General features: G+C 50.2%; 1 protein-coding gene across 1 annotated transcript; it reads right to left on the bottom strand.

Annotated features, from left to right (window-relative positions):
• Window positions 1-2,082: 2,082 nt before the first annotated feature.
• Window positions 2,083-17,716, bottom strand: CBX1 (chromobox 1). The gene is made up of 5 exons (XM_039516985.1): window positions 17,503-17,716; window positions 5,411-5,586; window positions 4,533-4,710; window positions 3,466-3,560; window positions 2,083-2,854 (listed from the first exon to the last, which is right to left on the bottom strand). Exons 2-5 carry the CDS (start codon window positions 5,548-5,550, stop codon window positions 2,710-2,712), a joined length of 558 nt encoding a protein of 185 aa, XP_039372919.1. The 5' UTR covers window positions 5,551-5,586; window positions 17,503-17,716; the 3' UTR covers window positions 2,083-2,709.
• Between the last annotated feature and the right edge of the window lie 245 nt (window positions 17,717-17,961).

Here is a 17,961-nt window from a genome sequence, read left to right as displayed (position 1 = left end):
TGTTAGGAGGGAAGCTGGGCGCTGCAGTTCCATCCCTGGGCTCTTGACTACACTAAAACCTCTTCAGTTACCTGCTGCAATTTACATCACCAGAACCTCCTCGGGGATCCAAGCCTTATGATGTTTAATTAGCTGGACACAAGTGATTAATACAGAGGCTGTAATTTCACTGTGCTGTTGGGTACAGAGTGCACTTTTACAAATAAGCTCGATTCCGATTGGCTGCACAGTTTTGTTTTACTAAGCACCAGCACTCTGCTGGGCCACCAACAAATGAGAATCTCCCTAGTTTCTCTTGCCCTAACTGCATAACTCCAAAATTTAATGACCCAGCCCACTGAGTCCACTTCTCAGTAATGGCAGGCCCAGGGCTGCAGCTGTCTGAGTGACTCAAGTTTCAGAATATGCATCGGCACGTTTCCTATTATGCCACAATGCATTAGTTGGCTGAAAAAAAAGCAGCCACGGTACATTTCATGATGTGCAGTACCCCTGATTTGCAGGTTCATTCTTGCAAGTTTGCAGCATTCTGTCACTCCTAAAAGGCTGGACAGGAATCAGTGAGGTTTGATCTTCCTGAGACCCAAGGCCCTGGAACCATTAAGAGAGCTTTATAAAAACCACTGCTACAGGCAAGACAGCTGACGACTCTGCACTCATTGCACAGAATCCTAAAGTCCTTTAAACAGGAAGGAAGCCTCATACCATCCATTCCATGTTTGCGCTGCACTTTCCCCTCTGACTGCTTAAGTGACTTGCCCAAGATCAGCCAAGCTGGTGGCAGAGTGGGGAAGAGCAGGTGACAGCACGGCGTTATAGACACACAAACTTCAAGCCGGGCTAAGTTCCACCGGTGCACACTGCATCCAGATCCAGTAGTCATTGGCCAGTGATGACCAAATCCAGGGCTACTAGAACCCTAGGAGATTTGACTCAGGAACTTGCAGTAGACACTAACCTCCAAGACACTTGCTCTCTTCAGATGGGAAGTCAAAATAAATAGGCTGCTGCCTGCTCTGGACTTCCTACCTCTGTAGCCACCTAATTCACAAAAGCACGGGCCTATCACCCAGGCTGCATCAGTGATCCAGTCCTATTGCGAGCGGACATCTGTAGCACCATGTTACCGCCTCTCCATTACCTGCTCTACGCCTTGCGAGCGACTCTCACCCAACCACAGCTGCAGAAGGGAGCAAAAGTAAAATCGGGATTATAAATCTAAAATTTTATTGAGACAAAAAACGGACAGAGCTTGGTATGAAGTTAAAATCCAAACACTTACTTTACATTTAAACAATGTTTTCACAGAAACCTAAACAACACATGCTTTTAAAAAAAGGTTTGTACAATGCAGTTCTAGATACATATCACCCTACAAGGAGGTGCCAGGAGCCTGCAGGAGCTCATGACTCCAGACATTAAATATTTCAGTATTTTTAATAAATCCGTTTGATTAAAAAAAATTTCAGCAGAGCAAGAGCTGGCTCCAGTGCTGAAGTTTGGGCTTGAAAACAAATCACTTGTTAGGGGAGGATTTTGAAATGATTTCACCTCCCTCTCACATTACACTAATAGGATTAAAAACAGGGAGGAACATGTTATCACATACATACATACATACAGAGAATAAAGGGGATCCCAATGCTGCCAGCTGGACAGAATCCAATTGGGGTTGAAAAGAAATGAAAGAGAAATCAGAACTTTCTATGTCTCTAATTTCACAAAATAGCACCTTAACGGAAAGAGGATAGAAGGGCTTTTAAGGGGTTGATATCACAGAATATCAGGGTTGGAAGGGACCTCAGGAGGTATCTAGTCCAACCCCCTGCTCAAAGCAGGACCAATCCCCAGACAGATTTTTGCCCCAGATCCCTAAATGGCCCCCTCAAGGATTGAACTCACAACCCTGGGTTCAGCGGGCCAATACTCAAACCACTGAGCTAGATCAATTCCCTCCCCATTCCCCACCCTCTCACTTACAATGCACAAGTCAGCAACACTGGCAGTTCCGTTTGGAGACACTAATTACAGGCTTGCATCTCTGCAGGTCCTGCCCCCCCCCCCCCCGCCCGCCCGCCCCCAATAACATTGCTCTAGGGATTGACAATTTGGACATTCACAGCTTCAGTCTCATACCATTGTCCCTCCCCCTAGTCCTATTACCAATACTTGGGGTTTTAAGTTAATCAAGGTCTTTATAAAAAAGGATTCTGGTCATGGATCTGGAACACTGTCAACCGTTTTCCCCTCCCCCCCTTTAAAAAGACCCACCCCCACCCGAAACTGATACACCAGTAATAGCAAAAAGAAAAAACCTACACACATGCTACGCTGTAAAAATGCAGAGTTAACACTATTGGGAAGAAGGCTGTGGGTTGCTGAGATGGTCTTTGAAGAACAAGCAGTATCCATCTGCTCTCCCTTTCCCCAGCCTACCCAGCACCAGCGAGAGTTCTTCATGGAAGGGGCTTTCACTTCCTCTCCAGAAAGCTGCAGAACAGCCAGCCTTGAAACACATCTCCCCCTCCCCGTCACGTCAGGCTGGTGTGAAGCTGGACACTTGGGCAGCCGCAGGGCACAGAAACCATACTGTCTCTTCAAAGGGCATCTTCTCAAGCCACCTCTCCGCTAAGTAGAGCTGCATTCTCTCACTGTCGCTCAAACCCACAGTCTGATCTTTATACAAAGGTTGGCCAGAGCCGGCGTGGGTTAGTTCTTGTCCTCTTTCTTGTCGTCGTCTTCCGAGGGGTAAGAGTGCCATGTCAGTCTCTCCTCATAGAACGAGATGACCACCTGGGGGCACTTGATGTTGGCTTCCTTTGCGGGGACCAGGTCAGCCTCATCAGAGTTCTTCCTACAGGGTGAAGCAGAGATACAGTGAAGGGGGTTGGAAACAGATGTCACTGGAGTAACCCAAGAGGCAGGAAGGCCTCGGCCAGATGGGCTTTCCAAGCAACGCTCCAAATGGCTGAGATGCAGGAAGCCCACCAAACAAGTTCAGGCATGAGGGGATTGTGGGGAGCAGGGGGTCAAAACTGCAGCCCCGCCCCCTATCTCATCTGCAGTATGCAACACCAAGCAAGACAAGTAGCTCCCACCTCAGGCCACAGCTGGGGATGAACAGACCTAGATCACCCAGTGGCCCAACCCTGTTTGCCACAGCCAACAGGAGAAGCTGTGTCCGATGGGGCTCTATTCCAGGCACAGAATCGGAGGCCAGCACCATCAAGCCATGCCCTCCTCTCCCCAAGCTTGGGCCTGTGGCAGAGATCTTAAGAATCCCAGAATCCCAAGGGTCCTACCTGTTGATAGCAAATCCACGTTAGCCTCGGCGCCGAGGGTCAAGTCAGGCGGCAGCGCCACCACGAGAGATTTCAGGCCAGCTAGCAGGGACTCCCCAGGTGCAGCTCCTTGCCTCTCTGGCACAGAGTAAGTGAAGAAAGTGACTGACACAGACACACTCACCATTTCATCAGGAACATGAGCTCCCCGCTGGAGTCTGTGGCGCCGATGATCCGCTCAGGTTCAAACCCCCGGGCAAAGCCTCGTGGTTTCTCCGACTGAAAGACAAAGAGGGAAGTTTCTGCTTGCTGCCCGGGTGTGTGTGTCGCTGTGCCATTTTGTGAACTCAAACGATGCAGACTTCATTGGATGGCTGCTGAGCGGGGTGACTAGGTGCGCCTCAGGCCTGTGTCTGCAGAAAACGGAATGGGCTACGAGGGGATCCTGCCAGGTCAGGGCTGAGGCACAGCAGTGGGGCTTACCTCCTTGCTGCTCATGATGTGAAAAAAAGGACCAGATCTCCAGGGCTGTGGTCCTACGAAGTTCTGAGACCTTGCTTGCCAGCTTCCTCCCGACACCAGCCAAGATGTCCATTCATCAGCCCAGGAGAAGGAAGCCAGACTTGGGGGGTTGTCTGTGACAGTGGGGCCCTTTTCTGCTCCCTTGTCCCTGCACGTATCTGGCAGACTCCACCAACCCTTTGGGGGCAGGGGGCACTGTCCAGGGTTCACTGCTCTGTGCTCCCCTTGCTTTGACCTAATAACCTGCACCACTGTCCCCGTTGTGTATTTTTTTCTCTCCCTGGAAGTCAGTGATGACCTGAGGTCAGCGGAGGGAGGCTTCACTGTTCTGGTGGACGCCGCCTGCCATCCCAGGAGGGCACCTCAGCTTAGCCCTAAACACTGCCCCAGATTTATCAGCTGGCCTCTGGCTCAGAAGTGGGGCTTGATCTCTAACCGCCGTCACGCCAACTGAGACAGGGAGATGAGAGAGAACGGTTTTGTCCAGCTAAGGATTTTAAAGCACTTCACAGACACGACTAGCCTCTCTGTGGGGTTGGTGACTATTATTAGCTCCAATTTACAGCAGGGAAGTGGCGTGGCAGGTCACAGGCTGTCAGCAGCAGGGCTGCGAATACAACCCGAGGGGCCTGGCTCCCTGTCCTCCGCTCTAACTACTCCACACGAGTGGTGAATCCAGAAACAAGACTTCACGGCTAGGGAGGTTCTCCCCTAGTAGTCCTGCCTCACCTCTTCCTTTTTCTTCTTTGGTTTGCTCTCCTCCCCTCTGTCCTCTGAGTCAGATTCGGCTTTGCGTTTGCTCCCCTCAGATTTCTCACTCTCGTGTGCGGTTTTCTGGGACTGGAGAAACTCTGCAATGAGGTCGGGGCAGTCGAGATTCTCCTCCGGCTCCCACGTGTTATCCTCGCTGAAATCAAAGGAGACAGCTTGCTCTCACTACTACAGACTGTGGCTCAGGCCAGGGGGTTAGAGTCAGTGAATGGACTCCTTGGATACAGGGCCACAGAGATGCTACCAGAGCCGTAGCTGTCTACACCCTGGCTGTGTTCTGGGTACCCTGATCTGGGTGGGAGGAGGCTGAAGCCACTCACAGACCTGCTCTGATGGGTAGGTGTGACCCATTTCCACACCAGCCCATATGCGCTTCACTCACAAGTTCAGACTTGGCTTTCTAGGGACAGGAAAGGGAATCCTTTAAGGCAGTGTCTCTCGCTCTCCTCCCACGTAGACCGAACTGGATTGACCATCCAGATCAGAGAGCAAGGAGGGGCTGGAGATTGCCGTGGCCTGTGAACAGCCCATCCCAAAGGCTCATCATGGAGGAAGGAAATGGGACCTTCTTGCCCGGCCAGCCGGACTGGCACTCTCTCACCATAGCATAATGTCTTTATCATCACGATCCCCAGGCAAGGCAGGGCAGGGCAATTATCCCCATTTTCTACACGGGGAACTGAAGCACAGAGAGGCTACGTGACTTGCCCAAGGTCACATGGGGAGTCTGTACTGGAGCAGGGAACTGACCCTGGTCTTCCAAGCCCCAGACTGACAACTGAACCACTGTCAGCACAAGGAGGGATCACAGACTGGGATGCATCCTCTCCACTTACTCCGAGAAGCCTTTCCACTTCAGCAGATACTCCACTTTGCCTTTCACCACTCGCCGGTCTAGGACCTTCTCCACCACATACTCCTCCTCTTCTTCCTCTAAGACCTCCTCCACTTTCTTCTTGTTCTGCTTTTTTCCCATTGTGCTGGCCAGTTTTTCAGCTTAAGGGCGACGCTGCTAAAGTGGGGAGACACACACACAAGTCAGGGCGGGGGAAGCTGCAGGACAAGGAGGCAGAGCCCAGGGCACTAATGCTGCCTTCTAAAAGAAAAAAAGAAACATATGTACAAAGCCCCAGAGAGGTGGAGCGAGATTGGCCTGCAGAATAATCTGGCTCATCTAAGATCAGATGCTTCCCATTGGATAATGCTATTAAACAGATACATGTAGATCCAGCCTCCTCTGCATGCAGAACAGTCCATATCCCCCCACAACCCTCAGTATCATATTCAAGCTTCCCATCACCACCTTCAAGGCCTATAGGATCTCTGCAATACGCCCCCTCCCGGCCCAATTCCCTGACCACATGGTACACCTGCCACCATACCAGCTTGTGTGTGGAGCAGTGTCCCAGTCCCCATCTGCATAGTACTCTGAGTTTTCCTCCTTACAAAGCACCCCCACTCAGGACTTCCCTGGTTCATTCTCACTACTGACTCCCAGAACCTGCCCTTTTGTGAAACAGCCTCCCACATCTTGCTTCATTTTATTCTCCTATCTAGGAATTTATATTCCCTGCTCCCACTTCAACATTATTAGATGCATCTTCATAACCAACCCGTGTGGCAGGGAAATACCCCCATTTTACTAATGGGAAACTGAGGCACGGGACTAAGTGATTTGCCCAAGGTCACACAGGGAATCTGTGGCAGAGCCAGAAACAGAACCCAGGTCACCTGAGTCCAGTGCCTGACTTTGGCCACCATGGGAAGACAGGACGCTGGGCTAGCTGGACCTTTGGTCTGACCCAGTCTGACCATTCTTATGTATGCCATAATCATGTGACCAGCCTTCCTCCCTTCATCTACTAATTCAACTCAGCTTTGCAAAGCTCTGTGCTGCATTTCCAAACAATGTAGTAGAGGAGGAGAGCAGCACATGGCAGATAACAGAACTGCTTCTTCTCCAAGGTAGCCTCAAGCCACATTCCCTGATAATCAACTACCCCCTTTTATTTATTATATGCAACAGGGAGGGGACTAGTTCATGCACACCCTGGGATATAGCTTCCCTACCCGAGATACGGGTGTCACCCATCTGCACCAGCAGTTTAAATAAGAGCTTCTCCCTTTAAATCCGGTGACTATTAGGAAGCAGTGGAGGGGGCATGGGAGGGAAGGACACTGGTTCACTGTGTGGCCTCCAGCTAGTTCCTTTGATGCAGTTTCCTCATCAGTAAAGGGAAGGTAATAATGGCAGATACTCTGGCTTCTGTTTCCTCTCCACATAAGGAAAGTCTGCAGTGAGCAAGGCACACCCATGCCAAGCATCAGTCTGACCCCGCTAGCAAGCCAAACTCATTGCCTCTCCCAACTGACACGATACACAGGGGGCATAAGAATACCACAGCCCCACAAACGCCTCCAGTGCTGCAGCTCACACAGTAGGGACCTCTCCCCACCGTTCCCGGGAACTGAGACTCCCCCAACATAGATCTGGACTCCTAGAGTGGAGTCCAGCCTCAATTCTCCCTGCAGCACAGGCATTTCTGGTATGATCCATCAGTGGAATTCTGAGCCACCAAGGAGACTTGGTCCCAGTTATTAGTTGTACTCACATTCTAGAATAGCATGGGCCAGCTGACACTGTGGATTCCCCCAGTATTAATTGGGGGTAGGTAGATCTTGGGATCTGCATTGATGGGAGAGGAGGTCAGAAAGCTACAGCAAGTCAGTCTTTGGTCACTAATACTGTGTGAGGGAGATTGGTATTATTATACCCACATCACGGATGGGGAAAAGAGCCACAAAGAGGTGAAGTTACCTGCCCTGCATGTCACAGCTATCCAGCTGCAGAGCTGGGAGAATGCAGATCTCTCCATGCCCAGTCCCGTATCTTAACCACTAGATCATGCTTCCAGTGGGAATTGTTCTTTTCTAATCAACCAGAAAAGTGTGTGTAGCTGGCCAGAGTTTTTGCAGCCCAAATGCCAGGGAACAATTTGTGATCAGGCCTGATGAAAGAAAACTTGCCAAGTAAATGACTACAGAGCAGGTCAGACATGTCACCTGTCAAGAGACAATTTTTTCCAGCTGAAGCCATTTTGAGTTGCACAAGAGAAACTTCAACTGGCAAAAAAATTGCAAGTTTGGGTTAGCTTGAAAAGCAAAAAATTAAAAGCGAATCTTGTAGCTGTGCTGAGCCTGAGGGTCATCCCTCTGCACTGAGGGAGATGTTTCTACAGCTAGATAATGGTTTCTGAACCCCAAGATTCGAGAGATGGGTACAATTCTATACTGCTCAAGGCTGCGCAACTGTCGTGCAATTGATGAGAGACAAGGTGAGTGAGGTGAGATCTTTTATTGGATCAACTTCTGTTGGTGAGAGAGACGCTTTCGAGCCACATAGAGCTCGTCTGCAATTGACAAGACTCTCCAGGCATGGGCCAAACAGATCTCATTACCGCATTCAGGATCACAGGCAGAAGGCACCCTGCCTGGGCTCCCTATTTTCTCTCTTCTAGATGCTCTAAGCTAGTGGTCCCCAACCTTTTCCAGGTGGCGGGCACCAGACGACGAGCCACCGAGGACTGTGGCCGGCGGACAAGCATCCACCGAAATGCCACTGAGAAGCGGCAACGTCAAGAGGCGTCGCCACTGAAATACCGCCAAAAATCAGCGGCATTTCGGTGGATGCGTATCCGCTGGCCAGTACACGGGTGCACATAGATGCCCCGGCGGGTGCCATGGCGCCCACGGGCACCGCACTGGGAACCACTGCTCTATGTGCAGCGAGGGGCTTGGAAAGGCAGGGCCTCGGAGGGCTTCTCCCTTTGGCAGATGCTGTAACTCACATTTATCTGTGTCTTGGACCTTGTGACTGCATCTCTCAAACTGATCTCAGCATGTAAGTTCTACCAGTTGTTCAATTCCGGATCATTCACTTGTCACTCTGTGCTCCATGCCTGCACTGCAGGCCTTCTGCTGTCTCAGCCACAGCAAACGGAGCTGGGTTTGGCTGGAAGACAGACTTTAAATCCAAGTGACCTGCACACAACAGGCCACCTTCACTTTGTGCCCTGCTCTGGACAGAGGCATCAGGAAACCCCTTCCACACAGAGTCTGGGCTTCAGACATCCTCAGAGGCCAGACACTTCCTGACAGGGGAGATTCCCAAACACCTGCTCCTCGGTGGCAATCTGCCTTAGTGCTGAAAGCCCTGGGCCATTTCTGAGCAGGGCGGTCACAGGATTAGCAATGGAATCCAGACCAGGTTAAGCCATTACTCTGATTGCTGTTCAGTGACCTTGGAGCCAGTCAGGGGTCTCAGTGCAGTTTCAAGTGACTAAACGTCCCACATCACAGTTCCGAAAATACTCAGGAACCCAACTATCTGGACTTTGCAAAAAGTGTCGGTGAATTAAAAAAATACATTTGGGGTTGAACAAACGTCATTCAACCCAAAATGCTTCGTTCTGTGTCTCCTTAGAGGGCTAGTCACAAAACGGCCAGAGGAAGAGGCGGTGCCCTTCTCCTAAGTTCAGCACAGTGGTTAAGGCACCCACCTGGGATGTGGGAGACCCAGGTTCAATTCCCTCCCCTCTGCCTGATGTGGAGAAGGGATCTGATCTTAGCTCTCCCACACTGTAGGAGAGCGCCCTAGTCACTGGGCTGTGGAATATTCGGGGGGGGGGGACCTTCAATTTCTGCTACTGAAGCTGTTCCAATTTATATAAATAATTAGCCACTGGAGCAGGGACTTACAGCGGGGCAGGGACAAAGCAAGGATGGTGGTCAGGGCACTCACCTAGGATGTGAGACCCTCAAACTCAAGCCCCCACTCCAATGACTGTTGATACAAAGTGAAACAGATTCAAGAGGAGAGAGAGAGAAATCAGGATACCCCACAGTCCAGTGACTAGGGCACCCTCCTGTGACGAGGGAGACCCACGTTTAAATCCCTTCTCCACATCAGGCAGAAGGGGACACCGAACCCAGGTTTGCCACATTACAAGTGAGCACCCTCCCAGCCCATATTAAATGAACAGTGCCTAAATCCTGAAAAGAGGGTGTGGCTGAAACTATTTGGTGAATTTACATCAAACTTGCAAATACTTCTCACCAGAAACTGCATTTTTGCAATACACTCTGCAAAAGCTTCTGCCCAAACCAAATCCCCAATTCTGACTAGCACTAACCAGCCCCCTTGTTGGCAGCCTCAACAGTGGGGTCAGAGATTGAACTGGCTGTGGGGACTGCACTATCCTCCCCCTCTACAGGTGGCTCCTGCAAATCAGGGTTGAGGACCAGCTGGTGTGGTGGCAGCTTGCTCTGCTTATGCCTGGGCTGTTGTGGACACAGGGCTTCGGTCTCCACCTTTGGGCAAAACTAAATTCATCTAAAATATTAAAAGAGGGGAGAACCCCAAGACAGGCAGCCTGCTGACCGCTGGGGTGGGGACAATTTCTCCCACAGCAGAGTAGGTGCAAGTGTCTAACAGAGACAAGACTTTCCTCCAGATGAGCACTCCCCCCTCCCAATTAAGGATCCCACTTTAAATGCAGCTCAATCACTGATTTACCGGTAATGCCAGGGCATTCAGGCCTGACCCGGCAAGGTGCTGAGCCCTCCAACTCAGACTGGGTCCAATGGGAGCTGAGGGTACCCAGTGTCTCACTCATCAGGGATGGCTGGAAAGCTGAAGCGGCCTTTTAAAAAGAAACCTTAGAAAAAACACATCACGAGAGAGAAACGAGGCTGCTGCCTTCTGAACTCCTGGGTTTAAATACACTCTGACAGGGTCTTTAATCAGATGCCAGACAGAGGCAAACCCAAAGCAGCAAGGCTCCGGGTTGCCTGTGGACTTGCTGTTGATGGAGGCCAGGCTGCTTGGCACCACATCACTACAACAATGCAGACTCTGACCACCAACATCTAATCCCCCAGAAGGAGCCAGCAATGCAGCAGGAAGCCGAGGGCTCAGGTTTCACTTGCAGAGGGCTCTGGAATTCTCCAGCAGATTCTCAGGCGGAAGCGTAATACTCCAGCCCCTACAGCAAAAATGCAGAGGGGTGCCACGAAGAGAGGCAAGGGATAGCCTGTGACAGGGCTGGTACAAGGAGAACTCTATAAGAGGCTCCATGCCTCAGCAAAGGCACCTGATAAGGTTGGAGGGAGACAGCCGCCATTTCTGGAAAGCCCCCTGTGACGGTGCACTCCATGTTTTATGGAAATATGCTTTATGCAAAAGGTCTCTTGTAAGGAATCATAACAAAGGTTATAACCTACTGAGTATATTCCTCCTATTTGTATGCATGGATCATTCTTGTATCTGAAACTAGAAATATGAAGTATAACTCTGCAAAAAGAACAGGAGTACTTGTGGCACCTTAGAGACTAACAAATTGAGCTGAAAATAAATTTGTTAGTCTCTAAGGTGCCACAAATATTCCTGTTCTTTTTGCGGATACAGACTAACATGGCTGCTACTCTGAAAGAAGTATAACTCTGAGATCCTACTGTAATTATGCAAATTGTGGGCCATTGATGGTGGTTTCGAATCTTGATAACTCCCATTGACTAGGACAATAGGTTGTAAATGGTTTATTTACCTGCAAGGCTTCCTGTGTAGGTGTGGGCCAACCCAGGAAGAACGGAGACTAGGGGGTCCTACAGTGACATGTGACCATGTCACATGATACTAGAATCCATCTTAAATCTGGTACTTTTCCATTTAGAAAGAGGGGTGGGGATCCAGAGAGACAAAAGATTCCCACCTTGTGCCAAAGCTATAAAAGGGGGTGTAGCAGGACAAAGGGGGCTGCCAGTCATGAGAAAACCCCTGCTTATCACCTGAGATGTCTGCTGGAACTAACAAGGACTGTACCAGGGGAAAGGATTGGGCCCGGACTAGGAAGGAGTTTAGTCTACGAAAGAAGCTTATTGAAACATCTCTGAGGGTGAGATATTACATGTGATCAGTTTCTTAATGCATTAAGCTTAGACTTGTGTGGTTTTGCTTTATTTTTCTTGGTGACTTACTTTGTTCTGTCTGTTAATACTTGAAACCACTTAAATCCCAACTTTTATACTAAAAATCACTTTTGTTTATTAATAAACCCAGAGTAAGTGATTAATACCTGGAGGAGCAAACAGCTGTGTATATCTCTCTATCAGTGTTATGGGGGGGACAATTTTTGAATTTACCCTGTATGAGCTTTATAGAGTAAAACGGATTTACATCCCATTGGGAACTGGGTGTCTGGGTGCAGGAGGCAGGTAACCTGCTGAGCTGTTTTCAGTTTTCTCTGCAGCTTTGGGGGTGTGGACCAGACCCTGGGTCTGTGTTGCAGCAGACTAGCATGTCTGGCTCAACAAGACAGGGTTCTGGAAGTCCCAAGCTGGCAGGGAAAATGGGATCAGAAGTAATTTCAGCACATCAGGTGACAGTCCCAAGGGGATCTCTGTGACCGAACCCGTCACACCCCCAATATGACCAGTGATGAGGAAGTTGACTACCTGAATACAGGTTGGATCTCAGGGCACCCATCTCTCTGCAGAGGACCCACTTTTTTCACCATGGGTCTAATGAATTTCAGTCACAGATGCTGCAGAATGTGGCTAATGCTTGGAGACAGAACTTGTTTTTCATAAAGCATCTAATATTCAGCTAGGGAGATCATTCAACTGGCTCTGTGGTCTAGGATCCTGTCTACGGCAACTGGATCATGACCTGCATTACACAGTACAGTCCCTATGTAACATGCTTTGGACCAGCACAGACGATACCAACCCATGGTGCAGCCTCACTTTCACTGTGAGATAACAGTCACCAGACAGCTGATTTTATGGAGATTGCTCCTTAACTAACAGCACAATCCCTTGGCATTGTGACTGCTCCTGCAGAGACCCTAAAACAAGGAGGACAGGGGAGAAAGAGAGAAAGAAGTAAGGAGACAGTGAGGAACAGAGGCCAGCCAGAAAACAGAGAATGGTGATGGGTTCCAGCGTCCCTCAGATTGCAAGCAGCATGGAGGCAGAGAACTATACTTTGGAAAGGTCAGGCTGCTGTGATCCAGCTCCTGGGCAAATGTTTGGCAGGGACGACTTGACGGAGAAGCCGCAAGCACTGCAAGGAAGGGCCAACATTTGCCAAACGAGGGAGCGAGCAACAATATACTGATCAGCAAGAGGCAAGTGGATATAATCGCCAGGCCATAAGGTGACTCATATGTGCCCTTGTGAGAGCTTTGAACTGTCTTGGGTCTGTTCCTCTGACTCCAGCTGCTGTCAGGAGAGAAATACTTGCTGATAATTTGAATCCTCATAATTGGAAACAGGCAAGATTTTATTTTTTAATCCATGAAGTGAGCAGGTTCAAACATCAGTGTGCACATTTATTATATCTTGGTGGTTCTCAAACTGTTTTGGTAAACTTGAAACTAACTCACCGAGATGAGAGCCTAAAAATTCAGCTTTCAAAAGGTGAAGTTTGGGCCACACAGAGAGACAATGCGCCATCCCCTTAAAGGCCTCCTTACCTCCCTTTGCTCCAGAGAGATGTGTGTCAAGGGGGTCCGTATGTGACATTCACATGCAGGGTCTGTTCTGGGTGACATGCCGAGAGGCTGTTCCTTTTGGCATAGTTCCTATGCTAGAAACTGCATCTGGCTTTGCCAGAGGTGCTCTCAACAGCCTGCATCCAGTAGGATGCTCTGGGCAGATATGGCCTGGCTACAGCTTCCAGTTCCAATCAGTTCCTACACACCGTGCATATATTGTCCTTGCTACTCTGAAAATGAATAAAACAGTGTCTTTTGCTGCAACAAAACTAGGAACCCTGTTGAAGTTTGAGAGAGGAGAGACTGCAGAGCCCAGTGACGGTACAAACTCGGAGCATGCACTACCCAAGAAGTAATCAAACAAAGGGTTTGGCTAAATTTAAAATGCTACAGTGGCATGCTCTCCCATCAGCAAAGGTAATTCATCTCCCCAAGGGGTGGTAGTTAGATTAATGGAAGAATTCTTTCATCGACCTAGTGCTGTCTACATGGCAGCTCAGGTCAGCTTAACTATGCCACCCAGGGGTGTGGATTTTTCACACCCCTCAGCAACACGGTTATGCCAACCTAATTTTCTACTGTAGACCAGCCCTAAGGAAGGAGTGCTGTTGAGAAGCTGTGCTATTTCCAATGAGATTCTGACCTTCATGGCACAGATCCTTTGGTGACTCCTAGAGTATGTCAGCAGCCACAGAAATTAATGAACCAACAAGTGACCACAGCACCAGACCCGGGAAGTGCTAACTGGCTTCCTTATAGGCAGTCTCAGCACAGAGGAATGAATGGACGTTGAGAGGGAGCCCTTTTCACCCCTACATGTCAGGAGTGTGGGGCAGGGGGAAGCTTGTCCTGCCATTGCCCATGCGGTACCTGTTTTTTGATCTCCCGGGTTGTCAAGCAAACAGATTTCATCAGCATTATGTTCATTCACACAAAGTTACAGTTGGAAGAGATACCAGGTCACTTTTCCCATCCCCATGGCCAATACAGAATATTCCCCCCTATTTTTCTGGGGAAATTGGTCCCATCTGACCGGACTCATTGCTAGGCTATTCCAGTCTAAGCACACCTCACATTTAGGATGTTCTTCCTAATATTCACCTTCGGTTCTCTTTTGCTTATTGTCTGGGAAACAGCCGACTTTGCATTAAAAATATTTTCTGACCCAAGACCAAAAAGGACTTAAATGCTAACAATTCCCACCCTCGCTGGACCATCTTAAACACCAGCATTTGGGATAAGGTGGAATTCTTTATAAAGAATAAAGCAGAACATTGGAAAAAGAGAGAAGAGCTTCATATCAGCAGTTAAAGGGAAAATCCAAGACACGTTAAACCACTTGAAAAGAATTCAAACTCCAGTAAAAGGCAACAAGGAAAGAGGCCCAGCACAAAGTATATACAAAAGCCTCCTTTATTGCGACAAGAATAGCAGACAGAGGGGTAAGAGCCAGAATCTGGCAACACTGCAGAGAACACACGTTCCTGCATGGCCTTCTGCAGAGCAGCATCCAGGTAGTGAGAGAATTATAAAGCAAGCCCGAGAAAAAGCAAACAATTGTGCTGAATGGAGCATCAACATCTTTTGCTGCAAAATGTGCTTTCTTTTGAGGAAGGTAAGTTCTACATAGGGTCGTTCTAGAATGTCAGATGCATTTGTACAGACTTCAGTAGCTTAAAGATAGAAGACTAAGCCAGCATAAGCATGAGGACCCAGAGATCTATTTCATTTGAATACACTCAGTCTAACTCCACTGACTCAGAGAATTAAGAGTTAAGTGCAACTTTGATGCTTTGTAACTTAAAATATTTCCCCCAATTGCCCTCCCCAAATTTGGTTAAGATCACACCCCTCTTTGAGGGCTATGAACATGCGTATTTCTTTTGAAGTGGGAACAAGTGTATTAAGGTTTCCACCCTTCAAACCTGAACACAGCTGAGAAACTTTTGCTCAGACTTTCCAGAAATATTAGCCTGGGCTGAGATGAAGATGAAAGCTTCAGCCTCGATGGAGAATTTAAGAGAGCTATAAGTGACTGAGTGTGGACTATCCTTCTCAGCTATGACTACATTCACAACTCACGTGGGAAGTGTACTTCTGAAGTTACGGATATCTGCACAAGGGAACAAGATATCAAGGAAAAGTTGTCTGCATGGCTGGGCTTTCTAGGTTCAATCTGCATGAGGAGGAAGCAGAGCGAAGACAGAAGTATTTTTACACTCTCTCCTCTAATCAGGGAAATGCTACCAGAGGCAGGGCACAGACTTGATTACTCATTTTTAGTAAAGACAGATTTAGGATGTGGAGACATCAAAGAAGCCAGCATGGGAAGATGTTGCTCAAAATGGCATAAGATTCCCAACTGCCCATTGCCTGAAGGACAATGCAAACCCTTCCCATAAACACACACCTTTTTACTCAACTTTCTCCAATCAACACTGGTGCTTTCAGGACACAGAAAGGCAGTGTCTGGATAAAAATCTTTCAGCACACACACGCTCCTCTTGCCTGTGTTACTAGCACATGAAAACCGAGACTGGTTACTGCCTTTATTTCAATCTCTGCTAGCTATTCTTGCATTTGATTTTGGGAGGGCAGTGAAACACTAGACTGGCTTGTCTGTTTCTAGTCAGTTTCACTGCTTAGCTCTCTAGCACTAACACAAGGCTGTGATGTTTGGGTTGCAAACCTGGCAGGGGTTGTTTAATCCAAACGAATTTCCCATGTAAGAAAGATGTTATGAATCTTGGGTTAAATCAGTTAAGTTTTTAAAAACTATTTTTATTTTAATTAGTAAAACTTACATTTAGAACCTGAACAACCTAGCAGTCTCTATCTTATCCACTTGATTTTGTAGTCACAGGACACATGCCTCTCATCTGCTGCTCCATTATCCCCAACACTCCCAGCACAATTCCACCATCTCCAAGCCCCCAGGAGAGCTCTCACCTCCCCAGCTGACACCCTTGGTACAGCTTCATCAAGCTCCAGTCTCTCCCCTCCCCCCTTCAACACACACTAGGTCTATTGGGGCAGCTCCAACTCTGCATAAATCTCAATGCTTCCCTAGGTCCCCATGGTGCAGCTCCATCCACACCTTCCTCTTCAGCAGGCCCACTACTGCAACTCCATCATCTCCTGTTTAAATATCCCAGTACTCCTGGTGCAGCTCCATAGCTTCATTCTCTCCCTTTCTTCTGGTTCACTATCACCCCAACCGAGGCACTCTAGGGCTGAACAGGGGTCCGCACCAGGTCTCTGCCCCATTCTCACTTCCCCCAGTGCAGCTTCATCTCCCCTCACCCTGGTCCCCCTCATGGGTGCAGCTCCTGCTCTACATGCCCCATTGTTCCCATTATGAACAGCTTCATATTCAGTGCCCCCATCCTGTCTCTTCAGTGCAGCCCCATCTCCATGTGTCCTTCCCCAAGACCCACTTCCACTACAGCTCTGTTCTGTCCCCCCAGAAGTTCCATATCCACCATCCCCATCAGCCAGCCCTTGGTGCAGCTCTCACCCCCACCCACCCCATTCCCTAGGACCTCCTTGGGGTAGCAGCTCTTTTGCCACAACTAGCTTCTAGAGATGTCATGGTGCAGCTGGATCTGACTCCCTTTCCCACAGCTCCTACTGCAGCTTTATAGCCACACAACTCCCACCTAGGCGCAGCTCCATCACCAGGCTGCTAACTGGGTTCCCCCTTCTGTTACGCGCCATCTTCTCCCATGCACACATCCTCACCCCCCATGATCCCGGGAGCAGCCCCCCTAGTCACCCCCTCCAAGCCCCACACCCCAAAGACCTCTGATGTAGCTCTCCTCCCCACCCAATCCCAGCTCCCCATGGTCCCCCCTCGAAGCTCCACACCCCCATCTAATCCCAGCTTTACAATGTTTTCACGCATCTCCCCACAACCAAGTCCCAGCTTCCCATTACCCTCCCCATGTAGCTCCCCCTCCCAACTCCCCCACAGACCACTAATGCAGCTCCCCCTCCCCACCCCACCCCACCCCGGCAGCTCCATACCCTGCTTAATCCTAGTTCTACAACAATCCCCCTGCAACTCCCCCCCCCATCTCGTGGCGCGCCCCTGCCTCCGTCCCCTTCCCTCCTACCAGTCCCAGACCCCCCCCCACCTTTCCCTCACCACCAGTCTCAGAACATCCACTGCACCCCGCCCCCCGCCTCAACACGCCCCCTGGCTCCCCCATCTCCCCAGCAGTCCCAGCGCGCCTCCCACCACCCCCAGTTCCCGCGCCCCGCCCCAGCGCGCGCCTCTTGCAGCTCCCTCCCCCTCCCCCTGCTCGTCCCGTCCACGCGCCCCCACGCGCCTCCCCTCATCCCAGCCCCCCCCGCCCCGGGGCCCCGCTCACTTTTCACAGCCTCGCCAACGATGCCCGGGGGGAAACGGAGCCGTGGGGGCGGGGGCTACGCGCTGCGGCGGCCGGGCCGAGCTGAGGCGGTGGAGGTCGGCGGGGAACCGTTACCGTCGGCGCCGCGCCACAGGCCTGGCCGCTCGCGATCCGCCCTCCGCCAAACAAAAGAGCCCAGCAACCCCCTGTACCCGCCGAGCGCACTGCGCCTGCGCGGCGACCCCCCGCGGCACTATGGGATGTGAAGTTCCCCGTGGACTCTAGCTCCCGGCAGGCCCTGCGGCGAAGCGTCGCGGCGGACGCACCCTCTCGCCGCGCTGCCTGCTGGGTGTGGTAGTCTGGGGCGGGGCTTGGAAAAGCTTGGGGAGTACAACACGACTTGGGTCTGCGGTTACGCCACGTGACCTTGCACAACAAACGTGACCCGAGCGAGGCAGTGCAGCACAAGAGCCCGCCCAG

Source organism: Mauremys reevesii, linkage group 27 (genome assembly GCF_016161935.1).
Source record: "Mauremys reevesii isolate NIE-2019 linkage group 27, ASM1616193v1, whole genome shotgun sequence".
Classification (NCBI taxonomy): domain Eukaryota; kingdom Metazoa; phylum Chordata; order Testudines; family Geoemydidae; genus Mauremys; species Mauremys reevesii.
The sequence above is the reverse complement of the archived record's forward strand: the minus strand, read 5'-3'. Positions and strand labels throughout refer to the sequence as shown.